Raw genomic sequence first — 18,420 nt, forward strand, 5'->3', positions numbered from 1 at the left:
TCTTGTACTTTGCAGCATTGGCCAAGCATTCTCTCTGCTTGAGCCCACCTGGCCTTTGAGCCCCATTACTGTCATGGTGTGGTAGGTAGAGACACAGTACAGCCAGTGCCTGGTTCAGCCATCTCCTCTAAAGCCTCTACTGAAGCACCTCTGCACTTGCTCAGTAACTGATCAGACCTTGGTTAATCATTCCATGAATCCAGCACCTTCAGCTCTTCCAAACTTCTTCAGAAATTCTTGGATAAGCATACCCTACCTCAGGTACACACTGAAGATGAAACCCAGCTTTGTGCTGTGTCCTCTTGTGTGGAGCACACAGCTGCTGTGCCTGCCTTCAGTGCAGGCTGAGACTCATGCTGCTTTCCCGTGTGTAGCACATCTCCCTCAGCAGCAGGATCTGAATGTGCTCCGTGAAAGCTGTTCCATTCCCTACAACCCAGCTAGGACTGCTCAGCAGTAGCAGCTCAGTGCTTTGTGTAGCTCCCCTCCTCTGCTGATGCACTTAGTGCATGTGTCCAAATTCTTCACCCAGGAGCCAGTGCTGTGGGACCCTCCACATCCAGGCTACAGCCACCAAACTGACCTGTGCCACACAGATGTGGTTCTCCCCCTGCCAAAGGGAAAACTGAAGGACACAGTGATGTCTGTGCTTTCTAACACAGCACAGAATACATTTCTGTTCTGCATTCACAGGGAATTGATGAAGACAAACTCATAAGGTAACCCAGCTACTGCTCTGATACAGAAGCTGAACAGCCCTTAAAAGCCATAGTCTGGGGAAGAAATAGTGTGTAGCATTTGAAAAAAAACCAAACCAGTTTTCTCATAAATGGCTTGTAGCTATTTTTGGGTTTACTTTTTTTATCTTGCCAACCAAAGGTATACCATAAACTACAGAACAGAACTGTCTCTAAGGAGACTGCTAATATTAATGGTGGCCTGTTATCGTGATGGACGATTCTCTGGAATATAAATAACTCTTAGCTTACATTAAATTAAAAAAAAAAAGAAAAGAAAAAAAAGCTTCCTGCTTCAAAGAGAATCTCAGTTAAGACTCCTACCACAGTTTTGGTTCAGATTACTTGCACATGAAGATACAGTTTTTAAGTGCAGAATCATGCTCTTTTAACCCATGATGACCCAGGATGAGTGGCCTGTTCTGACTGACTGGGTCTCTTCAGTATTTCTCATGGAACAGGCAGGGAGAGCGAGGCTTGAGGACAGCCTCCTCATCCAGCACACCTCAGCACTGCCATCTGTGAGGGACAGAGCTCCTCAACCAAGCAGCTGTAATGATTCACTCACACTGGACCTTGGTCTTGGCCTTGCTCCTGGAACAGTTTCATTTGAAACTTTCATTTGCAATAAAGGGTCAGCATTGTTATTATAGACAATTTCAACCCAGGTTTCTGATGTTCGCCAAAGTTCTGACCAGAAAAATCTGGTCTTGAAAGGGGAAGTGATAATAGCCTTTACTGGAGATTGCACTGGAATATGTGCTCAGCGAGAAGCTGCTTTAGAAAGCCTTCTGCCTACTCAGAACACAGAAGCACATTCTTGTGGTGCAAAACTACCCCTCCTCTCTTAAAAACTAATGTGTTAATGAACATTACAGGAATTAGCAACATGCTCAAAAAACCAGTCTGGTTGCTTCTCACTGTATGAAAGGGAAGGTAAAAGAAAAGCCTCACCAGAATCTTGTTTTGATTTTTTACTGACCAGGTGTAGCAAAACCAAAGCAACCATGAAAAAGATAATTGTACACACGTGTTAGTCAATAACTAAACTGTGCAAATTGACCTCAGTACTTGTTCCCTCCTTACTCTTCCTCCCCCTCTCACATGAAAGATTCATATACAGTGCAGCAGTGCAGCTCTGAGCCACTAATCAAAATCAGTAAAAATATTTTTATTACCTTAAGTAGGAAATTTAATAGGCCAGGCATTGAAATAAAGACTTTTCAGGCCTCTGTTTCAACTTCCTGTACCTCAGTGTTTGCTTTCATTGATCAGAATACATTACCTGACTATAAGATTAGTATTTTTTTACTAGCAGGAATCCTTTGAGAGTTCACATATTTTTTCCTTTCGACATGACTGATTATTTCAAAGGCTGCTACTTGATTCAGATGTAAGATTTATATGATCCAAGACATGCAACCTAAATATTTAATCTAGTCATTTAATTTTATAGAGCAAATACAAAATTGGTAATTAAGTAGACAAAAAAATTTCTTACAGGACACATCTGTTCAATCCCTACTATTTCAGAAGGACTCCTTGGTAAGCCCTGTTCAAAAAACCACACTAACTGCTTTGTGTTAATAAATTGATCCCATGAAGTAGAACAAATTTTTATAGTTCATTGTGTTGAAGACCTTGAGAGATTCTGCTGGATAAGTCTTGCAAGTGCTTCTTTACCTATCAGGAAAACAAAACACATGAAACAAATTTCAGGAAGACAATAAATTATCAATATAGTAATATATTCAGATTTTACTATGAGTATTTGTGACAACAGAAAGAGCAGAGAGCAGGAAGACTTCAGGACTTTCAGAATTAGGTCTATAAAAAACAATTATGTGTATGCTGTACTAAACATGGAGAACAGATGTGCCTTGGAGTCCTCTTCTGGAAATCGTTCAGCTTGCATGAAAAATCAGCACTGGATAATCTACATCCCCTCTGCTACTGAGTTAAACTTTCAACATGTATGTAACACTGGATTTATACAGACCTTATATCCTAGTTCTTTTGTCTTTTCTTGCAGCATGGCATATTTCTCTTTGTTTCTGTTCAGATGATCCTTGTCTCCAGCTCCCTCTACGTGCTTCAGTTTCTGGTGTGAAATCTCTAATTGTTTCTGGTAATGATGGTGCTTTTCAATTTTTGCTTCGAAATGTTTCAGCTCCTCCTAAGACAACAAATACACACAGCTTCACACGAGCTTCTTTCCAAGGCTTCCTTTCTCTTGCCAAGACACTCTTAATGGTATTTTACTAAGTCAGGCACAGAAAACTTTTTCAGTTCCCTGCTTCTTAAGAATGTCTGGACAATCCATTGCGATCACCACCAGACTCCTGATTTTGAAAGCAGTTGCTGAAAACGACCCACTGTGGAGTCCTGAAAAGGAGACTGTGGGTGGCTGTGAGATGCTACAAGATGACAGCAGTGAACACCAAGTAAAAATTTAGGCATAAGCACAGTGAACTGAGGGGAGGGTGAAAAATTTTAAAAGAAGCCTCTTTTTAAAATCTGATAAACAGGCAGAGTCAGATAAAAAAAAAATCAAATGTTTTCTCTATACAACTTGAATTGAATAAAAGTGGTATGAACCACACAGGAATGAATTTCTATACTATTTCCTTGAAAAGAAGTCTTTATCACAGTAGTTTTGGGTCAGCTCAACACAGCTCCAGCATGGGAAGGTGACAGTACAAGAGATGGGCACGAGAGGGAAATTGCTGGTTATACAGATTACCCTGCTTCCCAAGGACATAATTAGGACATTGGGTAAGAGGGGTAAATCTGGTGCATTGGAAACAAAGCAGCAGTCCCTGATCTTTCACAGATTTAAAATATGCAACACTTGTTTTGAGAAGATTCAGAATTTTCATTCTGCTGATTATAACAGAACCAGCATATGACTAGTTATACACATGTTTATATATCTGAAGTATTAAAAAGGCAGCATGACTTTTTTACAGTGTCTAGATGGTAATACAGAAGTGGCTGCAATCAGAGTAACATTGAGTGTTTCTTTATATGGCAAAATATCTTTCTGCAAGAGAAGTCACTGGAATTCTACTTACCCGAAAAGACTCAAGTTCTTTCTCAGTGAAATTGGCTGATTTGGCCATGTCCCACAAATCAATCACTCTTGGTTCCTCAAATTCTAAACAAACACATATAATGAAATGAAAAAGATGAAGATGCTTTCTCACATACATATTGCTATTAAGCACAGAGATATTAAGCACTGCATTACTAATAGACCTATTTAGACAAAAAGGGAGACACATCCAAATACTGGATAAAATTAGGTACTAGTACTAGATAAAACAAGTAGGTTTTTAAAAGCAAAAAAAACCCCCAAACCCTAGGAACTGGATAATAGCATTGCTTGCCCTGCATGTTGTCTCATTTACTCGGCCTCCTGGAGGTGAAGGTGTAAAATCCCTTCTCATGTGGGCATGGAAGACAGAACTATCCTCTTAACACACTGATTATATCCTTTCATTAGGCTTCCAGTGTTTGGTTCTAAATAAAACTGGGTGGCTGCATCTCTTCAGCCCACTGTGGTACACTATGCATTGCAAAACTGACTACACCTTATTACTTGTCCACTGATTTTAATTTTTTTTAAATGAAATGAATCCCAAATAAGCACCACTCCCCTGTATCATACCACTGGTTGTGTCATATCCCTGGTGACTGACTTTACGCAAACGCTCAAACCCCTGATTGATGCTTCTTAACTTCTCCTTGAGTTCTCTGTGTTTGTTGTGCAAGATTTCCTCTTTCACCAGGTTCTCTTCAGATGGATTGATAACATTTTTGTGGATATCTGTTGAAGAACAATAAGTGTTATTGATTGTGGGCCAAATCTTGATAGGTCAAAAACTCCAGAAATCCCCCAAATGTGAGGTGAATAAAAGATGTTAAATTCTTAGGATTTAAGTTGAGTGCAAATAAAGCATCAAAACCAGACTTTAGGAAGTAATTCCTTTTGCAGGTCAATATTCAGATCAACGTCCCTCAGTGCTCTGGAGGGTGATGGTACAGAAATGCCTTATAACCCCTACTGGCCACCAGATTTTAGTAAGGAAATGTTCTTATTTTCCCAGGTTAGTAATATCCCACAAAAATGGGATAAGGATGTTTAATGAATTCTTCCCTGGACATTTCATGAACCAGGACATCTGATGGTGAAATGATTTTCAGCAGCTTCCAGCTTGGACTATGTAATGCAAACATCAAACTATCAGAATTTAGAATTCTTCAGCTCTAACAGTTTTAGCTCAGATTAGTACAGCAAGCTGGGTTCAGATCCTTGATGCTTTAATAAACCTCAGGCTTGGTGCTACAATATTTACTCCCAGCTGGTGAGAGAAAACATGCATGTTCTGCAGACTTGAGAACCACATTTTGCAGCAGTGGATTTATGCTTCCTGCATAATTTCCTGTAAAGTACAATGTAAAGTACAATGGCCTGTAAAGAACAATGGCCATCATTGTTAATCTGATGGCATCTCCCCTGCTTGAAATGCAGGCAGAATCAGAAAAGTGAAATGGCAACATTTTCATTAGCTGGCAAGAACTTTGGCAGCTAATGCAGAACCAAACCCAGGAAGTATCTGAAAGCAGTTCCGACAGAAATGTCAGGAGTTTCAAAGAAACTTGGAAGCGATAGAAGCAATGGGCAGAGAAAAGAGCTGTACTGATCTTGAAACATCAGAGAAATGTTCAGGTACCTTCTGTTCTGCTCACAGTCTCCAGCAGAATATTGTATTCACGAATCTTTTCTTTGTGATGCTTAAATTCTCGCCAGAGCTTATCTAGCTCCTCATCAGAGAACTTCCCAGAGGTCTTGGCCTGAAAGAAACATGAGCTTATTACGCTTTCCAGGCCAAGTGCTTCTGAGTGCCCTCAACTGCCAAAACGTCTTCCCACTTCTCGCCACATTTAGAAAATTACTAAGTGCAGCTTTTCCTTAGATCTTTTCTTTTAATTCTCTTAATATTTGTATGTAGTCAGGATTTAGATGTTGATGGATAAGATGTCTTTAATTACGTCAAAAGGAAGTTTGTTTCAGACTTATAAAGATGGACTTGTTATGGACTACCCAGTGAAAAGTGTCTGGCATTTCTATTCTGTGGGACACAATTTAATACAGAAATAAGGGCCATGGAGCTCCATAGACAACTCTAAGGGAACCATGTGCATGAGGGATGCAGCCTGATATTAAACACAATCTTTACTTCATCTTACTCTAGTGGCAAGTGAAGATTTTATCACTACTATGCACTCATTCTGTAACAATTAAGGAAGTACTGCTCACACAGCTGGGGCACTACCCACAAATCTGGTGGCGTACTTGCTGCAATGCCTGATCAAAAGTGAATGTTTTTGATACCTTCTCAGACGCAACTGTTTTTTTGTGCTTAGGGCTGTACTTCACTGTTCCCCAAAGCACAGGACATCATGTTCCTTGCCAGATCTGTATTTAGTTACAGTAGTATTTTTTAATCCAGCAAATCCTTTTTCTGCTTTACTACCACTGCAGTAGACTCGTGGGAGAATTCTTTAGATTTACCTGACTAGCTGCTTCTTAAAACTTGAATTGCTTAATTTCTGAGGATTAGAGGATTATGACTTTGCCAGTTTTAGCTGCCTAAACTGACAGTACATCTTCCACTTTTTATTTGCATGAATGCAAATCCTGGAAATTTTCACTTGAATACTAGGTTGGGAGAGCCTTTATTTAAAACCCTTCCCCACAATACATTTCACTTTTAGGCAGTCTACAAAGTGGTTCTATTTTAAATGCATCTTTTTTAAAAAGTCCATAAACAACAATAAGAAAACTGAGAAAAACACCATAGATACACTACCACACAGTGTAACAGTCACACTAAGGGAAGCCATGATTTTAGGGAAATGTGATGAAATACTGTTTGACGTCAGTGGATCCAGGCTCCACTCTTCAGACTGATGTGGATGTTTTATTTGGCAAAGACAACCTGCCACATCTGGATGATCTGGATGCAGGTGGCATACCCTCAGGGCACAAAGATGCGAGCTACAAAGCATGGCAGCGTAGTCAGTGCTTAACAAAACAGTATTAATTAATTTCCACGTCTGGTTGCTCTCAGAAGACACAGCTAAGAGTTCAACAAAGAAATAGGGATTTCTTACATGCAGTTCCTGGAAACCTTACTCACCTTGCTCCATAATTTTTCCAGTCTTGGATCATCTAGTGTGTCACTTTCTGTGCCATCTTTAATATAGTTGGTATCAACTAGCTGAGAATCCTTCTTTTCATTCATTCCGTATTTTGTCATAATGACTGCAAGGGAACAGAAGTTACAGAAACATGAGAACCAACTATGGATGTATGGAAGGTGAGAGATGGGCTACATCTGTGACTTGCAAAGCTGGACTTTGCAGTTCATGGAGGAAAAGCCAACAGTTCAAGACACAGAGGTCAAGGTTTAATGACCTCCTGTTGGGGTCCCTCCCCTGCCGTGTAGCCCTGGGAGAGGGGCCCTGAGGGCACAGACACGGGGTTCCCCTGTCCCTGCTCAGCCTCGTTCCCATTGGTTGGTTTGTGTTCCCTGCGCGGGCAGAAGGACCCTTGGTCCCGTGACTGGAACAGTTCCTCAGCAGAGCCCCGGCCATGCGGCTGGAGAAATAAACATCTCTGAAACAGCTATCAAGAATCTGTCTGTCCGTATATATTTCCTTTCCACGGGACTCCTGGTTTGATATATGCGTGTTGCAGGATCCCCACTGCAACAAATGGTGGAGATTTGTGAGCAGAACGATCCCCGATCCCTAAGCGACTGATTTGTGTGAGTAAACCCTGGAAACTTTGGATTCCTCTTCTTGGTTTTGCTTTGCTATTCCATATCTAAACTATGGAGGAACCGTGGGAAGACTCTTGGCTCTCAGAGCCGCATATGGACATTTATCTTAAACTAAAAATGATTCTTGAACAACGATTTGTGAATTTTAGCTTGATTCAAGCTCAAAAAGAACTGAAACACTTCCTGGCATGGTTGTTTAAGAACTTTTTCTATGTTTCTTGGGATTTAATTCTTACCAAGGGCTTTTGGAAAACCGTTTGGACACAGTTAATACTGGAGTCAAAATATATGCCGATGGAAGAATATTTTCGTGAATATTATTTAGTTACCGAGACTGTTGAGCAATGTCAGCTGTGTCCTGGTGAAGGGAAGCGTGGCGCAGGGACCGTGCGGCCCAGGCCACGTGCACCGAGCGCTCTGAGAGCAGCAGCGAGGCAGTTCCCGCGCGCGGGCGGAGCCACGCGAGCCGCAGTGTCGGTGGCGGAGCGGGGAGCGGCGGGACCCGGCGGTGCCTGCCCGGTCCTGTGCAGTGCATGGTGGAGCGAGCCCCGTGAACGCCCGACCGAGAGGGGCGGCGCGCGGGCGGCGGCTGGCGGCGGTGGCGGCGGAACGGAGCCGCGCCCAGCCGAGACGCGCGCTGGAGCGGGGCGCGGGGGAGTCATCGCTCGGGGGCCCGGCCGAGACGTGGGTGCAGCGCCCGGCAGCGGCAGCGAAGCTGCGACCAGAGGAGGCGACGCACGGAGAACTGAGCGGCACGGCCCAGCCCGGCCCGCGCGGCCCCGAACGCGACCCCGGGAAGAGCGCGCAGGCACCAGCAGCCCCGACAATTCCAACACGGGAGCGACCGAAGGAGAGAGCAAAGACGCAGCGAGACAGAAAACAGCAGCCACTCGGAAAAAGGAAAAGATCATAGCAACTAAGACCTTAGGGATAGTAGAATGGTATAATGTTAAGCAAAATTATGGTTTTATAACAAGGTATGACAACCAGCAAGACATATTTGTGCATAGAACTGCTATTAAAAAGAATAACCCTGAAAAATGGATCCCAAGCTTGGGAGATGGAGAGGTGGTGGAATTTAATATTGTACTAGGGAGAAAAGGGTTACAAGCATCGCAGGTCACTGGGCCTGATGGTGTTCCTGTAAAAGGCAGTATATATGCAAAAAATCGTAGTCATGTTAGACAGTATCTCCATTGTAAGCCCCCCCTACAGTTTCCCTTTCCTAATCCCACCTTTCCCTTTTACCCTATGTCCTATTACCCCCAGTGTATTCCCAATCCGTTTTTTCACCCATGGTTTCCCTCACAAAACCATGCTTTTGCCAATTGTTTCCCCAAAAATCCCTTTCCAATGCCGAGTGGGGGATGAAAAGGGGGAGGGAAGAAGTTAAACCCTCTCCTGCCTCAGTTTCCCCACAAAGCATGCTCAGAGAATTCTGTCTCCCTTCTGTCAGCCCTAAGATGTTCCAGAGAATCTGTTTGGACATTTAAAGACTCAGGAGGGTGGCTTGTTTTGTTTTGAAACTGTTCTTGTTATGTTTATCCAGTTGTTTTCATTCTCCTTTTATTAAAATAAAACGGGTGAGGTGTTGGGGTCCCTCCCCTGCCGTGTAGCCCTGGGAGAGGGGCCCTGAGGGCACAGACACGGGGCTTCCCTGCCCCTGCTCAGCCTCGTTCCCATTGGTTGGTTTGTGTTCCCTGCGCGGGCAGAAGGACCCTTGGTCCCGTGACTGGAACAGTTCCTCAGCAGAGCCCCGGCCATGCGGCTGGAGAAATAAACATCTCTGAAACAGCTATCAAGAATCTGTCTGTCCGTATATATTTCCTTTCCACGGGACTCCTGGTTTGATATATGCGTGTTGCAGGATCCCCACTGCAACAACCTCCTCTGAAATTACTGGGAGCAAAGGAATCTTTAGGCTCCTGCAGCTCCCTGCTCACCTCCAAAGAACTTGTGTGTGCTTGGTGTCCAGAAAGACAACCTGTTATTTAATGGTTCAAACACAAACACAGGTGTCTAACCATGCCTGTGTCTGATACAAAGTTTAAACTCCTTCTTTCCAAGATACACCTTACCATGTAAGTTGCGTCTGAGCTTGGCCTCCTTCTCTCCATCTTCATCCAGCCCTTCAGCCTTCAATTTTTTCCAGCTTAGCTCATCCTTTTCTTGTATTTTTAGATCACTGTGCAACTCTGCCAGTTTGACAGCAGAGAGATGGAGCTAACAAGAACAGAGAAAAGTTTGTATTTAGTTATGTGGAGTCCCCTCTGACTTCAGTTACCTCAGAAACCAGTACAGATACGTAAGAACCAGTATGGTGCAGCAATTCTTCTCAAGCAACAATGCCATTGCCATCACATGTGCTTTCTTGTGGACCATCTTCCAACCATATAGTTATAGTGAGTTGAAAAACTTTATTGCCTTGCAGGCCAAAGGGTAACTTCATCAGCAATTTTTACTATGATCAAAATAAAAAAAATTCTCAGATCATTTCTTAACATGGTTTATGTGCATTAAAACATACAAAACCTAGAGGTACTTCTGTCTGACATAATAGAACAAAAAAGGTAAGACACTGAGGCTGAAGACAGGAAAATAAAAAAAATAGAGTTCAAATGAATGCTAGGTCAGCCTGAAATTTTGTGAACTACAGAGAAAACAGGAACACACACAATGACTAACAGGCAGTTGGCTAAGCAGCACTGCTGTGACTTGATCCTGAACTTCCAGATTTTAGACATCTTAGTTATTCAGTTTAAAACAAAGAAATGTAATAAATCATCTTAATACTTCAGAACTACTTTTGTCTGTGTCTGTACATATCAACAATCACAAGGTGAGGGAAGGACAAGCCCACAGAGGAGAGGTGATAAAACCCCCCCAACCACTGTGCACCCAGCTCCTGTGAGCTCAGAACCAGCTCGAAGCCACCTGGGCTCGTCAGTCCTAGGACAAGTTTATGTACTGAAGGTGTTTTTTAATCATTAAAACCAGCTTACAGATTACAAAAATTCTCATTTTCAGTGAGGAAGCAGTATGTTTAATAAATACAGACTCAGAACTCAGTATTGTTTTTAAACATCAGGATGATACTGAAAAGATTCAGCCATTCCTTTGTGTGTCAGTAGGTTATTTTAAATTAACTAGGAAAAGTGTCATTACTTTGAGCTAATACACCTCCTATTGACAGGAATTCAGGAAACTATCCACATTATTGTTTCTGCTTCCAGCTTAGGTTGTCATATTAATTCATCTTGTGCCACTGCATATAATTATTTTGTTTAAACTAGTTTTTTTTTTTTCCTGCATTTTGCACTTGGCTTACTGAAATTACTAAAACCTAGAGTAGTTAGAATCACAGGTAAATATAATACTTATAGAACACATTAAAACTTCTGATCCCTCTAATACTAAAGCAAAGGAGTGTCCCTGTTGTCTTCTTTACCATCTACTTTTGGGGAACTCCTTGATAGAAACAAGGCACTTAGAAGGAACCACTTTATTTATGGTTTTTAGTTATGTGCTAAAGTAAAAGAAAAACCTTAATCATATCCTTATTTGCTTTTCTGGTGCAGCATGACCTGGACAGCCCAAGTGTCACTGCTGCAGCGGTACCAAGTATCAGCATTTTCCTCACAAGAATTGTGCCCTGAAGCTTCAAGAGTGAGTGAAAGGTTTTCTACAAATTGTGAAGGAAATGGCCAAGCATCTCGGTAGTTCTGTACTCTCATATTAGCCAGCATTCAAGTAGCGTGGACTTCACATGTAGTTGGGCTGAGCAAGTACAGGGAAAAAAAATCTTTTATATGTGTGACCTTGTTATCAGAGACACAGTACTGTATAAAAGATTACACAGTGCAGTTTATGTTAGAGTCTCTCTGCAGTTAGCGCAATCTCATGAATATGTACAGCTTTCTGTTTTCTAGAAGGTCTAGAAAAGAATATCAGAACTTCTAAACATAAAGTTTGGAGTCATCATCAATCAAACATGTTAAAGTCTTATAAAAACTAAGGAACTACATTAAGCCCACTGCTCCTTAAGAGAAAACAAGATTCTATTCAAACTTCTCTCAATTAGAGAAATATTTTTCTGATTCTCATTATAATTTAGTATGAAATGGAAGTAACTGTCCCTGTAGGCATTATAAATCCTTTGAAACCTTTTGGAAGCCCCTTGCCTGTCCCATTTATGTAACATAGAGTAAATATGTAAGTTAATTTAAAGTATTCAGTTCAAGAACTGCTGCCTTTAAGGTCATCTCATGTAGGACCCTAAGTATACCAGGTGAAAACTGTCAATGGGTAAGACTCCTCATCACTTTACTAACATCACTCACATGTTGGAATAACTTACTAGAAGCAGATGTGAAAAGCTAAGTTATTAAATAACCAAGCAACAAGTTCCTTACACTCATTCCTTATGCTGCCTGGACATTAATAACCAAGATGGGTACCTGGCAATCATGGGAATGAGTGCTGGAAATTTGTCGAACATTATAACATTTTCATCATTTGCTGTTGGGCTGGCTGCAATTATTATCTGCAACATCCTTACTTACACTCTTGCCTCCAAGAAGAAAGAGCTCTTTACTACAAATTTACTATTTATGAAAAGAGATTCTGGAGAAAGATCAAGCCCTCTCTCCCACCCTCAGGGAAACAAGAAGCAAGTCTGGCTTGCCAGCTCCTGGTTCCACTAAGTAACATTCTGGGGCTTTTTTGAGGACTACTCTCCAGCTGTGTGTTGCAATGCTTAATTGCGATATCTGACTTTTATGCCAAAACAAAGAAGTTCTCCACTTTCAGTACTATCTCTACCACTACCAAAATAAAGGAATGAAGAGTTCAGCATTGACACATGGAAGTATTTGAATGCAGGTGTAACACACAGGCACAGTTTTCCTCTTATTTAATATATTGCCCAGACATACTGAAAAATCACTTTATAAAACACAAGCTGGGTGACAGTTGTACTTGAAAGTGAAATTTAGATGGTGGCCAATTTAGTTCAAGTAGGTTTTGCATCTCCAGAATCTAGCTCACACATATAGAATGTACTAAACTGTAGTTTTTTACTGATAGAGTTAACTCCATTTTGTATTTTAGCATCTTAACATAGATGATGTAAAGCATCTCAAATTTTAATTCCAAAAGATCCAGGCATGAAAATAAGAAAAGACTGTAATTGGAAAGGTGAGAGGTAAGTGATATTGCTATCATTATAGATTATTTCTAGTCTCGGTGGTGTTTCTTTTTCAGCTGTCCATCCACAGCTGGAGTTTCATTAGCATACACTGTCCTATGCTCCATTCTATCCTTCTCCCATTGAGGAAAGGAGTATTTTTGATACCTTCTTTTTGCACATTGGAATGCAGCACTATGGTAGGATCCTAGTTTTTGGCTGAACCCAGGGATACCCTGCCTCCAATTCAATAGCTCAGGCTGTTCAGGATACAGAAGATCCAAAATTAATATTAACTATATTTCTTTGCCTGAAAGAACTGAACCTTCGCCAGTCATGACCCTAATTCTCGTAATCCACAATATTCAGGGGATATGTGCAGTGCAGTCTTCTTCTCCCGTTGGAGCTGTTCTGTTTAGTTCTAAGTACATATTTCCACTGTAATGAAATAATTTGACTGTATTTTCACTTTAATTAAATATTTTTTGTAGTCCAGTGTGAGAGAAACTCAAGTATCACTGTTAAAATTAAGGCTCTCATCTGGGAAAGGTGATATCCATTTGCTGGTCCCCCTGCATTTGTTTACATCGCTTGATGTGAATGAAAGTGACACAACCACAGGGATGGAGGGTTTCATCTTCTCCTGTGCTGTGAACTCCTGCCCTGTGCCGAGCAGGAACCGAGGCCACCGCCTTCAGACAGATGAAAGCATCACAATCCTGAACAACAACCAGCGAGCACTGGAGCCAGCCGCAGATGGCCCGAGAGGGGCTTCCCTCTCTCTCCCACTTCCTGGGCAGGTGGTTTAGCTGCAGTATTTTACCACGGGCAGGTCAACACTTCCCAGGACTCAGACACACATCCCCTCTCCCGGGAGAAGGTTGCTCTCCGCCGCCGGGACAGCCGCACGGCGCGGGGCTGAGCGAGTCCCTCGCTGCGTGACGGTCGGGGACAGCCATGCCCGAGAACCGGAGAAAAGCCGCCGCAGCCCCGAGCCGGGGCCGGACAGCTTCGGTCTCTCCTCAGACACAGGCTCCCGCTCCTTCCCATCTCCCTGACGGGGAATGAGTGTCCGAAGCGGCCGGGCCCGACCCCGCGGCCCCTCCGAGAACTGCCCTGGCCCCGCACCGCCTCACTCACCCGCTGCGCCTTCTCCCAGACCTGGTTCAGCCTCACCACCCGGAACTCTCCGGCCTCCCGCCGCTTGCTGCCGGCGGCCGCCAGCGCCTCGTTGGCCTCCCGGGAGTACTTGCTGGTCTGGCCAGCGGCAGCCAAGAACAGAGCGGCGGCGAGGGCAGGCAGCACCCGCAAAGCCGCCATGTCGCGCCGTGCGGGAACTACAACTCCCGCGATGCCGTGCGGGCCCCGCGGCCTGGTGGTCGGGGAGGGGAAATCGGTGCTGGAAAACCGGAGGCAAGTCTGCCTACCGTCGAAAATCCAGCGAATAGTTTGAGCTCTGGGGAGCGTGAGAAGAATTAGATTTGAGTTGTTTCTCTTCGTGCCATTCTCCTCAGTGCTTGCTTCACAAAATATGCTGAACGTTGCATGTTTTGTGAGTTGTTTTTCCCTCCCGTCTGTAGTAACCGCAGCCAACCCTCGGTGTGTCCCTTAGCGAGGTGTTGAGGTCAGCTGTGCGAGAAAAAAGGACGCGGTGGGTTCGAACACTACTACTTTAATCAAACAAAGTTTTCAGATATTAGCACAATGTCCAGGAGTACACAGAAAAAAGGCAGCTCGAGGAGGGCGGAAGGCAAGAATGGGGACCGGTTCCCCAGTTGCTCCCTTGGCGGTGGCAGAGAACACCTCTACCCGGGACAGCACAGAGGGATGGGTGGTGATGTGAGGAGGAGGAGGATTGTCGGAAATGCAGGAACACGTAGATTGGGTTGTTCTCGAGGGGTGAAGGTGGGAATGGCTCTGGGTTCGGTGGTGTGTACTCAGCGTGCAGCTCTTGGGCAGGAGAGCCGGTCCTGATGGTGCCAACCTCCCACCTCAGTGCGTTGTCCTCAAGGAGCCAGCCCAGAAGTGCAGTGGTCAATAGGCAATTCTGGGAGGGAATTAAGTCAAACTGTGTTAAGAAAAAACCCCGTGATGCTATGAAAATGCACAGTATTTAATCCAGGGTTGGTATTTATCGTCCCCAGTTTAATTTGCTAAAATATAATGCTGCTATGAAAGAAGTGCAGGAGATGTGCAGCACACTCCATGTGGGTATTCTGAAGGGAAGTCAATGAAGAAAGTGGTTCCTTCACTTGTCTTGATGGATCCTCTTTTTCACACTTCAAAGCTTGTGTAGTACAGTTTTTTCAGCATAGATGGACAGTTTTGTGTTGAGTTCGTTTAGCAAGGCGGTGCTGGGATTACTTTCCTGGGACTAACTGGTGGAGGCAAAAATTCATAAATTCACCTCAGATGTCATGTGTGACCTTGAGCAAATTAAAGTGTAGCTCTGTACTACTGTCAACACCAAGCCTTCATGCATTTTAAGGCAGCCCTGTAAGAACAAATAGATTGCTGAAACTATAATGAGATTTCTGAAAACAATGCCCCAGGGAGGATTTTTACTGGACTCTCATTTTTGCCTTGTAAACAATATAAAAGTATTGTGTTTTTCACATTGTCCTAAGTCAGAGATTTTCAATGTTATTAGCCTAGAAGCTGTTGCTATAAGACTGAATTGCAGAAGTGGGGAAAAGCATTGCTATATACATTGCATTGAAGAGTAGTTGAAGCGAGCATTGAAGTACAGCAAACTCATGATGCTAAAGAAGCTCATCAGCCTTGCCCAAATCTTGTGCATCTCTACACATCAGTTTTAGGATTTAGAGCTTCTTTTAGTCTTATTATTACAGTGTATATATATGTATTCCTGAGTCATTTTGGAATAAGTGCTTTTATCTTGTCTGTTATTTGAAGTACTGATTGAGTTTTCAGGCTCTCTGCAAATAAATTCAACTTCTGTGTCACATAAAATCTAACAGGTGCCCACTCTTCTTCTAGTATTGAGTGTACTTGTGCATGGTTTTATGCATTTGTTTGCCTGAGTTTTTGAGCTACACTGGAAATTTTTAGAAACAGAGAGGGGTTGCATCACCATTAGTTCGCTTATGTTGGCTTGTTGGATTCATTCTCCAGTGCCCATCCAGGGCAATGGTGTGAGGACAGAGGTGGTGTCAGTGGTGGGGAGTGGTGGGGACAATGCTGCCTGCTCCTGCCTGCTCCTGCCTGCTCCTGCCTGCTCCTCTGGCAGCACTGTGGCACAGAGTGTGTATGTGGGACCAGCAGCAACCAGGAGCACCAAGACCTCAGCTCCACCGTTGCAGGGGGCTGTAGTGTAGGAGAGGGCTAGGTGTGGGGATGTCAGGTAGTCAAAGACTGTCCTGATCCTCTAGTGTTGAGGTAAAATACGTCAATGAGCTGCTGGCAGATGCCCAGCAGGGCTGCCTGCCCCAGGGGGTTTGTTACTGGGCTCCACATGTGCTGCGTGGGGAGGGCCCCGAGAAACGGATGAGATGCTGTGTCACCCCACAGGTACGTCTGGTTCATGCTGGGAAGCAGGAGTTGAGTCCAGGCTGGGGAGAGGGAAGTACTGTGGGAGCTGTCATGGGGCCACCCTGCACAGTGGGTAGCAATGAAACCAGGGAGTGGGGAGGGCAGGAGGCTCGCCATGGGTCCCTTTTGTCATGTTGGGGCTCCATCAGAGACTTCAGAGAGACAGAAAGGGTTTGACAAGCCAAACACTTTATTCAGGCATTTAAGCAAGCAAAATTTAGTTTAACAAGTGTATGCCAGGTGTAATAAATTTTCCTGGTGGAGAAGGATGCAGCTCAAGCACTCTTATTGCGTGTCTGGTGCTAGGGTCCAAGCCTATTCCCCTGGGGCAGCAGCAGGGAAGAGTCAGTTCTCTGGCTGCTCCAAGTGCTTCAGGTATTCTTGCACCCAGCGAGCCTCGGGGTTTGCGCACACCTCCGTCCCTTTCCTAGTGACCAGGCTGTTGGGGAAAAGAGCAGTGTTGAGGCAGGCATCGGCCAGGGCATCAGGGTGCCTGCACTAGGTCCTGCTGGTAGCACCCTAGGTGTCCCTGTCCATGCCCTTCCCCATCCTGGACAACCTTGGACACCCTTGGGGTGCTGCCCTGGCTGGTGCACCCTGGACCCTGGCAATGTTGAGTACTTACACCACGGCTGGCTTTGGGCAGCTGTTGCTGGTCATGTAGGCAGAGCGGATCATGCTGCGTCGAAGGGGGTGTGAAATGTAGGCGTGGCAGCAGGAGATGAGGTTGGTTTCTGTGAAGGCAGAGAGATGGGCCCAGTGAGACCCCACACTGCGGCAGAGGCTCTGCCTGTGGTTCCCAGGGAATTTGCCATCACCTGTGCTGTGTCCTCTGGGGACACCCCCTGAAAACCTTCATCTCTAAGGCTTAGTCCCTGCACTGGTGATGACCATCTGCTCCCAGCCTTCTCCGTGGACATGAGGGTCTAGTCAATGGGGATGGGGCTCTCTCCCAGGGAAGAGGAACCTACCTTGCATCTGTGAAATTGTGGCACGCCTGGAGATTCTGAGATCAGCCTCAGCCAGGGAGCAGATGGCCACAAGGAGCAGAACAGCCAGGGTGACTGCAAGGACCCTCATGGTGCCGGGAGGGCTGAGGGAGCCACGAGTGAGGCTGGAGCTGGGGTGTCTGTAGGGCTCTCCTCTGCACGGTAGCCCCTGCTGCTGCTGACCTCCTTTTATACCCATGCCACTGCCAGGGTACAGGGTTTCAAGAAAGAAAATGAGTGTATCATACCAGGAAAATTATGTAAGGCAAAGAAACCGCAGAAGGGGAAGTGCCAGCCACAGGGCTGCGATTTTCAGTTTCAGAGAGAACAAGTCTTCCGAGGAGCAGCTGAGGGAGCTTGATGGGAGAAGAGGAGGCTCATGGGAGGCCTTATTGTTGTCTGCAACTACTCGAAAGGTGGCTGTAGTGAGGTGGAGGTTGCTCTCTTCTCTCAGGTAACAAGTGACAGGACGAGACAAAATGGCTTCACATTGAACCAGAGCATGTTATGAAAACTTTCTTCTCTGAAAGGGTTGTCAAGCACTGGAACAGGCTGCCCAGGGAAGCGGTGCAGTCACCATCCCTAAAGACATTTAAAAACATGTAGATGTGGTGCTTAGGGGCATAGTTTAATGGTGGACTTTGTCATGCTGGGTTAATGGTTGGACTTGATGATCTTAAAGGTCTTTTCCAACATAAATGATCTTACAATTTGATTCTGTGAACTTTATGGTTCTTCAGGGGCTGAGGCAACACAAGCAAGGCTGGAGCTGGGGTAGCTGCAGGGTTTTCCTTTGCCCAATGCTCAGTCGCTGCTGCTCCTTCCCTCCTATTGTCCCAAAGTTTCAAGGAGACAAAATGAGTGCATCATACCAGGGAAATTATGCCAGGATTTCCTATTTTTGCTGAGCTGGAGAAGTCAAGAAAACCACAGAAGGTTGAGTACAGGCCATGGGGCTGTGACATTCAGGTTCTATTTGAGTGCTTGACAGGGATTGTCCAAATCCTGGTGACACCAACCCTGCTACTGCTGCAGAGAACCCACCGGCCAAGATACAGGCTGGGGCACAAAGATCCCTAACCAGAAGCTGGAGGAAATTCAGGGCA

General features: G+C 44.5%; 2 protein-coding genes across 2 annotated transcripts; both read right to left on the minus strand.

Annotated features, from left to right (window-relative positions):
- Positions 1-1,696: 1,696 nt before the first annotated feature.
- LRPAP1 (LDL receptor related protein associated protein 1) lies at positions 1,697-14,123 on the minus strand. Its single transcript, XM_048303521.1, has 8 exons — positions 13,914-14,123; positions 9,667-9,811; positions 6,944-7,068; positions 5,474-5,594; positions 4,408-4,566; positions 3,812-3,894; positions 2,737-2,913; positions 1,697-2,420 (listed from the first exon to the last, which is right to left on the minus strand). The coding sequence occupies exons 1-8, from the start codon at positions 14,091-14,093 to the stop codon at positions 2,355-2,357; spliced, it is 1,056 nt and encodes a 351-aa protein (XP_048159478.1). The 5' UTR covers positions 14,094-14,123; the 3' UTR covers positions 1,697-2,354.
- A 2,374-nt stretch (positions 14,124-16,497) lies between these two features.
- Positions 16,498-17,511, minus strand: LOC125326218 (C-C motif chemokine 5-like). The gene is made up of 3 exons (XM_048304258.1): positions 17,297-17,511; positions 16,951-17,059; positions 16,498-16,764 (listed from the first exon to the last, which is right to left on the minus strand). The coding sequence occupies exons 1-3, from the start codon at positions 17,403-17,405 to the stop codon at positions 16,671-16,673; spliced, it is 312 nt and encodes a 103-aa protein (XP_048160215.1). The 5' UTR covers positions 17,406-17,511; the 3' UTR covers positions 16,498-16,670.
- Between the last annotated feature and the right edge of the window lie 909 nt (positions 17,512-18,420).

The sequence above is a fragment of the Corvus hawaiiensis genome, chromosome 5, assembly GCF_020740725.1.
Source record: "Corvus hawaiiensis isolate bCorHaw1 chromosome 5, bCorHaw1.pri.cur, whole genome shotgun sequence".
NCBI classification, from domain to species: Eukaryota; Metazoa; Chordata; class Aves; order Passeriformes; family Corvidae; genus Corvus; species Corvus hawaiiensis.